The sequence below is a fragment of the Aythya marila genome (assembly GCF_965140915.1).
Source record: "Aythya marila genome assembly, chromosome: 4".
Lineage (NCBI taxonomy): Eukaryota > Metazoa > Chordata > Aves > Anseriformes > Anatidae > Aythya > Aythya marila.
This window is the reverse complement of record NC_139045.1, coordinates 27814118-27825441: the sequence shown is the minus strand read 5'-3', so window position 1 is coordinate 27825441 and position 11324 is coordinate 27814118. Positions and strand designations below refer to the sequence as shown.

Here is an 11324-nt window from a genome sequence, read left to right as displayed (position 1 = left end):
TTCTTTTATTTCTCCCAATCTTATTCTTAGAAATGGTGCATGATATCAAATGATTTTTTCCCCAAAATTAATAAATAGGCTGTAACTGTATGGAAAATGTCATGTAGAACAATGTATATACCCTGTGAAGTGATAAGACACTGAATATGAGTTACTGAAATGTGTCATACAGTCTTAACTAAAAGACAATGCCCTATGTCCTGCTTCTCATTAATATTTGATGTCCAGGAAAGGAAAAAATTTCATGTCCAAAATCTTGTTGTAACTTTTGAAATAATTTCTGTTAAGTACTGCCTGTGTTTTTCACTTTCTGGAAGCAATCTGACAGTTTGACTATTTTGATCCTACCAAAGTGCAGGGAGGGAATACAGTGCCATCTGGAAAAATAGCAGCAATATAGCTTATAAATCCTATATTTAATCCTATCCTGATTAAATCATCATCCTTTTCACGTGTTTCATTCAGATTACAGAAGAGAAGGGCAGCTTTTGGCTCAAAGAACTACCTGTTCCAATTCATGAAGCACTATATACAGACCTCCAGATTTCCTTTGTACTTTACATTGCCTTTCCTCTTAAGCCAATTAAACAAAACAAAACAAACAAAACCCATCAACAACAACACAGATACAGAAAACAACAACAACAAAAACACAGAGCAAAAAAAGGCTGAAATAATACATTACTACATATCGTCTGGTTGTCCTAATTTCAAGTTGTAGTATGCAATATTAAAGTAAGTACCTGAAGGAAACCAAAAGAACAACTAATTCTAAAGTGAGGCTATAATACATTTTAGAAATTGCTTCAGCAGGTAAGCATCCAAAAACCACTTCTAACTTACATCAGAATTACAAGGAGCCTGTGATGCACATGCTATAGTGACTTGGACTTTATTATTCAAATAAATCTCTGTAAGCTTTTGCACAGAGTAGCTGCAGAATGAATACATCATACTAAACTAAGGTTAAAAATAAATAAATAAATATTGCACATAAGTATCATATTTTATTCAAATCCTTGTAAATGCTGTCTCCTCAGAATGTCTGTAAACTTCGACAAATACAGGTGTAGAAGAGGCCTAGACAGCCTGAGGGACTGGCAATGGTCTATGCATTCTTTTTACCATTTTAACTATTTACAGAGTCCCTATCACTTTGAAGTCTTTACTACCTTTCACTTTAAGGTTATGAGTCTGAATCTAATATAGCTCAATGGTGATTGGAAGTCATCATCATTTACAGGGCCGTATGAAAGAGGTGGTCAGCATGTCCTAATTTGTGGTGATGTGTCCCTAACAGCAGCCCAGTGGAGTGAGGTTTAGGATATTGAGGATGCAACTCCGACTGTCACAAACTCGCTGGGTGACCCAAACACACTGCTTCTCCACTGTCTCAGTTCCCTCTCCATCACCTTCGTATTTGAGACACAAACATACTTTAGGACAAATCTGTCACTGGCACCACAGGACTCTGACTTCAGCAAAGAAATCAAAGCATAAATATTAATTAGAAGTTTGGTATAAAAGCCAGAGATTGGACAGACAACATACCAACTTGAATGAACACTGGGCAACACGTGCTGTTTATGACAGACCAATGTGATCAATAAGAAAAGGATCTCCCTTGGTACTCTTCCTCAGCAATCATTTTAAATACAATTTTAAATGATTACAGAAGTTCAAAATAACATCTAGTAACTATTTGCTCTATGCATTAAAGTTGCAAGTTGTCTTTTAGTCCATACTCACATACTTTACCTAGACACATCAAGCAACCCTGTAATGATGTAAAACTCTGGAAGAGGAGGGAGTAGAATTTGCTATCGAGTTAAACAGGCTTTTAAAGAAAATGGGAAAACCTGTAATGGGGACAAAATACTGGGGTACATGAATTTAAAAGTAGATATTTAATTCTTTAGAACTTTAAACCACTTCAGATGATACTTTTCTACTAACAACAGCAGTTCATATGTGCAGAAGCTTACTCTATCCTGTCTATTTCGGACCACGATCCTGGTCCCCTAAGGCACAAATTCTCATTTGTAACATCACTGGGTGGTGTACGCTCCCAAGAAACCTTCAGGTTGAAAAAAAAAGAAACAAACTAAAAAAGAACGGGATCGGTCAATTTGTCACTGATGCCAGTAATTCACCAGACTTCAAACCCGTCGCTTCTGTAATACTGTTTGTGAGGTTTTGTCCATCTCCTCACGTCCATCCCCTCAGGGTGCGTACCTGCACCGGCATCTTCTCACAGCACCTCTTGTCAGCGCAGGCTGTGAAAGTTGAAGTTAGCTGTCCCTATCATCTCCTAAAAACATACCGCAAGGTACAGGCGGGGTTCTGTACACCTTAAGTCCTACCTAAGCTTCCCCCAACGTCACTTTGTTGTGCCTGTCACACGGCAGCAATTCCCCCTCCCCCTTTTACCCCACTCTGTGAAAAACAAAAAAAAAAACACCGACCCCCCCAAGCTCACAAATTAATTCCAGAATATTCTGAGCCTTTAGAAACGCTTGCTGGCACAAAGGGCCCCCATTAGCCTTAACTGCGAGCAATTCCACCCAGAATAGGCGCCGCTTCGCAGCTACTTGAGGGCGGCGGGGCTCAGCCCGGCCCTGCCCAAGCCGGGGACGCCCGTCAGGGTCGGGGGGCCCCGGGGGCCGCTTCCTGCCCCCACCGGGGCTTTCTGCATGTGGGGCCAGCATGGGCAATGCGAAGTTTAAACAGTTGCAAATGGGGGAGGGCAGAGCGGGTCTCGTTTTGCATATTTTTTTTATTTTTTTTTTTTTTCCGTGGCTGGGTTGAATTTAAAGGGGAGCGGGCGCATTGTTCGGGAGGCTCCTTGCCCCGAACGCATTGACGGGAGCTGCTGTTTACACGGGCTTTTCATCCCCGCATTGTTTGCTTATGGAAAATAAGGGGGAGTGACAGGGAAAAAAAAAAAAAAGGAAAGGAAAAAAAGAAGAGGAGGGAGGCAAGGCAAGGCAGAGGGAGGCACCGGCCGTCCCGTGTGGCCGTTAACCCGGCTGGGGAGCGGGCTGCCCCGCGCTATGTGAGACGGCCGGACCCAGGGCGCTGCTCTCCCTGCCCTCTGCTGCCCGGCACCCCTCGGTACCAGGGGCCGCGGGGATGAGGCTCCAGAAGCTGCTGTGCCTCGTCGTCCTGCTGCTGGCCAGCCTCCTGCCCGCCGCCGGCCAGAGGCCAGGTAAGCAGCCCCTCGGCGCGCCTTCTCGCTCCTCTTCCCCTCGGTCCCCCCACGTCCTTCTGCCGGCCGGCCGGGGAGGCAGGTGCCGCTAACCCGCTCCCGGAGCCCGGCACCCCGAAAGCAGCCGGGGCGATAAGGGGGCTGCGAGGGAGCGGGTCCCGGCCGGGGGGACGGGACGGGACGGGGCGCCCCTTTTGCAACCGGGGACTCCCTGACTCTCTCTGCCTCCTTCTCCCGCAGCCAACCTGGCCCTGCGCAGGAAGCTCCACCGGCACGGCTGCTCCCACCGGCGCTGCATGCCGCTGCACTCCCGGGTGCCCTTCCCCTGAGCCCCCCGGCCGAGCCCGGGCAAGGTAAGGCGTGTGTGGTCGCTAGCACGGCCGGGCGCAGGCACCGGCCCCCGCGCGGCACTTCTGTGGAAAAGCCGTGTGGGTTGCGGCCAGCGCTCGGCAGAGTAAGCGCGTTTGCTAATTGCACCTACGTTTCCAGACACTTTAGGGCGCGTTTATACTAACCAAACCACAGGCTTGGTTTCGTCTGGTCCCCGGGCTCGAGGGATTTGTGCCGAAAATAGGGCTTTGGCGAGGCGCGGGGTACGTGCGCTTCGCCCAGAGCCGCTGGCGGGAGCCCAACCCTGCCAGGGACGTGGCCTCACAAGCCCTGCGCCCAGCACCAAGCACGGGTCTGTGAGGTAAACTGAGGCAAAACAGCCCTCAGGGAGGCACAGGGCGAGCCGGAGGGAGGCGCAGGGCGAGCACTGGCGCCTGTGAGGTAAACTGAGGCGTAACGGCCCCCAGGGAGGCGCAGAGCCCTGGCTGGAGCAGGAGGCGGCTGGGCTTTCTAGCCAGTGAGTGCTGTCAGTAACATGAAGGTAGTGGCACTTACCCACTTCAAAGGGGACTGTAATTCTCGTCAGTGAAAGGCTTTGAGATCCTCGGTTGAAAGGCTATACAAGTGCAAAACATTAATGCTTTATAGCTGATGAGGGCATATACATTCAAATAGTAAGTGCCTGTAGAAGCACACAGGTAGCATATGCAAATAGGCAAGGCATCAAAAGGAAACCGAGGCGCTCTTGCAATTTAAGGATGAATAAAACATGCAGTCAATAGTTTTGCATCTTCTAAACTCCTTCTATATCAAAATAATGTAGCCCCAGGCTCGAGAGCATCATAAATGATGGCACAACCTGTGCTCTGTGGAGCCAAGATGTTTCGATTTACTAAGCAGTTAACAGTGAAAAGAAGACCAAAGTCAAACTTTTAACAATGCTAACACCAAGAATCTCTGTCAATGCAGAAACTGCCTCGCTTAAAGAGGCTGTAGCCCTCCCCATTCATAAACCATTCATAAAGATACCATTGCACTGTATAGTGTTGTCCTATAAACACATGGAAAGTACATATGGGATGTTAAACTGACAAATTTCAGAGACCCAGGAAAGTTTACCTTATCTTAGGTTTAATCTCACTCAGTCTTGCTGCAGACTCAATGGCAGAACTACAAGTAGAGAGGGATGTGCAAGGAGGATGCTTTACTACTGAATGCCCTCTCTCATCACTTGTTAATTTCAACAAGAGGCAAATTAAATGAGATTCCCTCATCAATTTAAATATAAATCTAAAAAGACGGATAATCAGATCAATTCACTTGGCATGCAGAAACTAAATGAGCTGAATGACAGGGACAGTGGAATTTAGGTTCAGGGATTTCTTGAATGACTTCTGAATGGCTTGCTTCAGTTTCTAAAAAGAGTAATTTAACCTCCCTTCTTGCAGTTCAACTGTCAGTAGTTTGGGGATTGTCTGCCTGGAGAACACTTACACTTTTTCTAATGTTCTCTGAAACGTTATATAATGCACTTTGTTTGAGACCGCATTAGTTGCATGATACATATGCATTTACACTGGATTTGTTTTCCCAAGAGAATATCAATCTAAAAGCTATTTTCATAGTTGTCTTCTTTTACGTAGGGAGCTGATTGCTTGTAACAAAAGTCAAAGATGAAGCAGAACAGTGTAGTTATTAATACATAATATACTTTGTAGGCATTTAGTTAAAGAGAATTCTGTTTTATAAAATTGTTTAAAAATCCCTAAAGCTTGACTGGGGAGTAGGGGGTGACAGGCACCTGAACTAACTCTGTTAACTCCAGTCAGCATTGTGGGTGCTCAGCTCCTTTATCTTAAGTAGGATTTACCATCTACGTTTACATTCCCTTCCAGTTTTAGTCCTAATTCAGCAAATATTTACATGCCTGGGTAACTCGACTCACTCAAGTAATCTTATTGATCTCAATGGAGTTGTACATATGGATAAAGCTATTTGCAGATGCAAACAGGATGGACCCTTAATCCTGAATTTCAACAGGTAGTTGGAAACTGGGATGAACGTAGCAGCCTCTCTTTATCACAACATTTGAAGTGATGAAGCCATTGAACTTGATTATTCATCATTTACATACAGAAAAATTAGGACAAACAGATGGAAAAAAAATAAAATCTTTTGGCTTAAGTTTCCCAGTTAAGAGGAATTTCCTCAGATTTCAGCTATGTATTTCATAAATAATATATTGTATTTCGAATAAGATATTGGATTACTAAATCTCTCATAAATAGCTATTTCTTTCTCTTTCTTTTTTTTTTTTTTTCCCCAGTAATTTCATAATGGGCTTTTCAGTGTTTTGAAGGTGGAAGCTGCAACAACTAAACTGATTAGAGAAGTTAGTTGTAAGTACAACTCAACAACAGCTGACCTGATACAGCCACAACAATCCTGTTTTGAGGCAGTCCATCTGAAATGAACATTTTCAACAGTCCTGTATGCCACATTCTGCAAGACCTGGAACAAAGACCCATGACTCACATCACAGAAGTGGGGGGAGGGAGAAATGGTGATGGGAAGATGTACATGGAATCTACCTGGTTGAAACATTTCATACAAATTCTTTGAATCTCATAACGATCCGTGGAAGTTAAAGACCAAATCAAACATCTGATACCTGAAATGGATTTCCCATGATGTTGAGAAGGCTTTGTCCAAGGGGGGTTCTTCATGGTCTGTGCTGTTAAGACTGAGAGAATTCAGACATGCTGTTGACTGTGCATGCAAGGCAATATTTAGTGTGATATCAAGACTTAAGCAAAGAACTGTGAAAGTCCATTTTCAGTTAATAATTTCATATATTAATGATAAATATATATATGTTTTAACACCTACATTTTCATCTTTATGGATTTGTCGTAATAGTAATGTAGTATGTGCTACTGTAATAGTATCAAAGTCAGCACCATGCTTCTGGTCCTACCAGCTTCACGTATAGCAAGCGATACCCCAGTGAAGAGTTAGAAAGTAAAGGGGGTATTATCCCTCATTCTGTAGGTAGAGAATTGAGGCACACTGAGATAAGAGATTAGCCAGGGGTCATGCAAAACCTACTGCAAAACTGATAACTCAAATCTCCCATGTCAGGCCTTAAGGTCAAGCCCATCCTTCTGTCTAATGAGCTGTTACTGCAAAGCCTATCATTTGTTTTCTTAAACTGGTCCGTCAGACCAGAGAGCTAAAACAGATTTGAAAATTCAGTTAATGTAGATCTATATGCTTTGTAGTAGTTTTCCTAAAATACCCATGACAGTTTTATAAATAGAGCATAAAAATAGACCATTGAAAAGAAACCTTTGTCTGGTCAACCCCAGTGTTCTGTAGTACGTTATTCCTGTAATTAAAATGAATGGAACACTTGGAACATAACACTACAATGAATGAGAACTTAAAGCAGAAAAACAGGCTGTTCTTTTCAGTAAGGAAGGTCAAGAATACACTTAGCTTTTATTTTTCTTTTTGTTTTTAAAGATAAACTCGACAACTTTTAATATAATCAGAAATTGCAAACTACATATAAAGCAAAACAAAGTCATACCCAGATTTTTTTGTGTCTTTAAATGTCAAAAGTTTTGTAAATAGAGGGAATTGTTATAAAGATGAGTGAAAATGAGCAGTGTAATGATTTAAATTCAGTATTAGAGTTCTGTCTCATAAAACAATTTCTAATAAGTGAAAGTTCCAGCAATCTTGAAAATCAGGTAGCTGAAACTTTACGAGTGTCCACATGTAACTCTTCATCTCTAAGAATTTGAAACCATAATCAGATTCAAACGTGCAAAACATGACAGAGTTTCAAATTTCTCTTATATTTAAAAAAAAAAAGTTTATAATCACCCTCTTCTGGAGTTTTGGAAAATCAAAATTAGCTGTTTAACTTAGCATTCATTTGTATCCACGGCTATCTCTGGTTAGAAATAAAGGCAAAGACTATGGAAAAGCAAGAAATCTTGAAAGTAACTATTTAACAGTTATGTCTTAAAAATGAGTATATGGATATAGTGTGGCACTGGATTTTTTATATAAGGATAATCATTCAATTAACTTTGATGAAGTCATAAAAAAGTATCTATCAGAGGGTTATATATGCATGTACCTTTACAAATATAAAAATAAATAAAACAAGTAACAAAGTATCCTAAGAAGCTCGATGTCAGTCCCTACAAAATTATCTTAAATGCCTGTTCTTTTTAGACATCCTGATAACATTTTCTTTGAAACAGACATTGATGGTGATATTTGATAGATATGTTTATAAACCAGATAATTAATTGTATATTTTGTAAAAAAATATGCACTTCAAATAATGATGTATCATTTTAAATAAACTACAACATTCTTAAGATGTCAAAGGTGATGCTTTTAAAGAAAATTGAAAGTTTGTCTAGTTTCACTGTAAATTCATATGGGATCAGTGTGTAAAAACCTTTTCTTACTCAATTTCTGATAAATAGTACTTATTCGTGTAAGCATTTTTCTCACATTTTCTATCTTTCTAGAAGTACTGAATTCTGATAAAAGCCATATAAAAACAACTTAATTTAAAATAACTATTGTTTAATGTAATGATGTGACACAATACCATATTACAGTAGAATCCAGACTGCATTGTCTCTATGTCTAAAATAAGCAAGATTTTTAATTAGTTCAAAGTGCTGGGTCTTGAAACCTCACTAATTAAAGTAAAGGACCTTATTTCAGGACAAAAAGAGAGTCCAGAATTAGTCTAAAGCGTAGCAGTGATTTCTTCCTTTACAGGTCAGAAACTATAAATAAATTTCCAAGTGCTACATGTCTTGCACAGTAGAATTAAGTGGCAAGTGGTGCTGCCACATTATTGTGTTGCACATTATTGTGTTGTCATTAACCTCGGTGGGAGCAGGGCTTCACAGGACCTCGTTTTCAGCTGAGTTGGATTTGCCCTTGACTTTGTTGAAATTTTTGCATTTGATTTGTGCAACATAAGCTTAATCTGGTAAAAACAGCTTTGCATAACAGGGTGATTAGATGTATAAACATGCAGTATGTAGACACGGTGCTACAACAGCTGAACTGATTGGATTCTCTGCGTGCATGTGTGGGTGTATGTTTAAAAGAAATTTGAGTGCAAATCACTGTTGAAAGTCAGAACTGAGGTTCACATGGATGTAATCTAACGATCAAAAGACCTGATCAGAAGTTATGTTTTGCCCTCAAACTCACAAAGCCAAATGCGAGTTTCTGAAACTTGGAACTAATTCCTTGTTTTGCAGTTACATGGGAAAAATTAGAATTTTATTTGAAACTCAATTTCATTAAATCTTTACATTATATTGGCTATTTTACCATGAAAAGTAAAATGATGTAACAGCAGGTCAACAGGAAATGGAGGTAAATGTAAGCCTGTTGTGAGAAACAGCAGATTAGTGTGTTCCCAAAGGATAATAAACAATTCACCTCTTCCCTTTCCAGAATGGAAAAAAGGAAATTATAGAAGAATAAAGACTGGAAATATTTCCCTTACGCCACATACATATGCTATAAATACCTCCATATCTGGACACACAAAGCCATATTTTGTTAAGGGTCACGCAAGATTTGTATCAATGTCAATCGGGAGAAGCATTAGCATGGTAAGTAAGTTCCAAGTGTCTGAATACCATCAGACAAGTGCAATTAGCATACTGATCTCTTACTGCTGTAGATGGCCTTTATCTTTCTTGCTAGCCATCAGCTAGCAAAATATTTATGCAAAGTGGGAAACAACTCCAGCAGCACAAAGATCACAGCCTGTCTTTAGTTAGTAATGATGCCTAAAAGCCTAACAAATTCCAGTGCTGATGATGCTTTTTTATGTCTCAAGCCATCTCAAGGTCAGATCGTTGTCTACCCACATGCCTTTGTGCCTTGACACCACTTTCCTTTTTTTGATAAACAGTGACTTTCCATAGGGTAAGCCTGCTTGCTGTATATTTGAACAGAGCCTTAAAAGATGAAAATTCCGAAGTTTTTTGGAGTCAGTGATTTCCTTTGTGAGGTGAGATACAGGGAGGTGTTTGCCCAGAGTAATTTCCACAATGAGCTACTGAGAAAACACAAACGCTGAGAGCCTTTACCTTGCATACGACGCATTCACAAGAGATCCTCGCCACGTCTCTTTGACGTATACAAGGTACTTAGCCCACACCAGCATCCCATTCAGAGATTTTTAAAACTCCCATGATGTGACCATTTTGGGGCAGCCCTGAACCTTATGCTGGGCAGTAGGAAATACTTCTCAAGCCTCCCAAACCTACAGGTGGCTTTCCTGCAAAGCCATGGGGATAACCACCTGTGCCCCAGTGCAGCAGTGAGCTGGCATTTGCCACCTCAGTATCCAGCAGGCCCCTGGCCACCCGCAGGCACTGCAGCCTAGCAGTGCCTATAACACCCGGTGTGCCCCGTGGCAGCCCTGGCACCAGGGCAGGAGGTGCCCCTTAGTCTCTGGCGGCAGACAGGGGCTTAGCTGCCATGGGGTGGCGAAGGGTCCTCAGGGTCACCCAGCACCACCCTGACCTGCCAGGTCCCATCAATAAACCACGTCCGCCAGTGCCACCTCCACACCCCTCCTGAGATGGTGACTCCACCACATCCCTGCTGTCCTACTGACAAGTGACTGATGTCCTCCTCACTGCAGCCCCCATCCCCTCAGCTGCTGCACTAGAGCCAAGTACAGAGGAACAATCACTTCCCTCATCCTGCTGACCATAATACTTTTGATACAGGCCAGGTTACCACTGGGCCTTGGCCACACTGTGGGTTCACATTCATCTGGCTGTTGACCAGCCCCTTTCTGCTGGTCCCATTTTGCTGGCAGCTTTCCAGCCAGGACCTGGCACCTACCTTACTGAATGTCAAACAAGTGGATGCAGCCCATCAGCCCAGCCTACCCCAATCCCTCCCCAAGAGCCTTCCTACCCTCAGGCCGACCACCAATCCCACCAACTTGAGTGCATCCTCAGGCTGCTTGCAGAGGACACCAATCCCCTCGTCCAGATCAATGATAAAGAAAAATGCTAAACAGAACTGGGCCCAATACTGAGCCCTGAGGAACACTACGGGTGACCAGCCACTAACTGGATTGAATTCCACTCACTAGGACTCTCACAGCCCACCCAACCATACCCTTGTCTAGCAGCCAGCTTCTCCAGGAGAATGCCATGGGAGATGGTGTCAAGAGACTGTGTCAAACACTTAACCAAAATCCAAGTAGACAACATCTACAGTTTCTCCCTTATCCACTAAGTAGGTCATCTTGTCACAGCAGACGAAGCTAGTTGGGCAGGACCTGTCCTTCATGAGCCCATGGAGGTTTTTGATCACTTCATTGTCCTATATTCCTGTGTGTGCTGTGCGATGGCTCTCAAGATGATCTGCTCCACAGCATCTTAAAAGAATAAAAACAAACTATCAGGATCTCAAAGTCATTGCACAATTTAAAACAGTTGCTCACTTGTCATCCTAAATGTATAGGAAAATTTAGAGAGCTGTCTGTATTTTCATCCATCATTTTATTAGTCACTAGTTTATTTCACTCTTTTCCTTCAAACATTATTCTTGTCCTTACCTTCCCCCCAGTGTTTCTTTTAGAAATCCAAGCATATTATCACTGCCACTCCCTGAGCTTAATTTACCTTATAGAAGGTAATGGCTTTTTGTAAAGCAGGATTTCCCTTTTCTGTAAGGTATGCTGACCTGTGTCCCCTAATTCTTT

General features: G+C 42.3%; 1 protein-coding gene across 2 annotated transcripts; it reads left to right on the top strand.

Moving 5' to 3' along the window:
- The first annotated feature begins 2874 nt into the window (after positions 1–2874).
- Positions 2875–10033, top strand: APELA (apelin receptor early endogenous ligand). Of its 2 annotated transcripts, none has more exons than XM_082759136.1 (3): positions 2875–3208; positions 3449–3561; positions 5888–10033. In XM_082759136.1, exons 1-2 carry the CDS (start codon positions 3133–3135, stop codon positions 3535–3537), a joined length of 165 nt encoding a protein of 54 aa, XP_082615262.1. In that variant the 5' UTR covers positions 2875–3132; the 3' UTR covers positions 3538–3561; positions 5888–10033. The 2 variants fall into 2 exon arrangements, with proteins under 2 accessions (XP_082615262.1, XP_082615261.1); XM_082759135.1 differs by having other exon boundaries at positions 2899–3208; positions 5865–9768.
- Positions 10034–11324: the final 1291 nt, after the last annotated feature.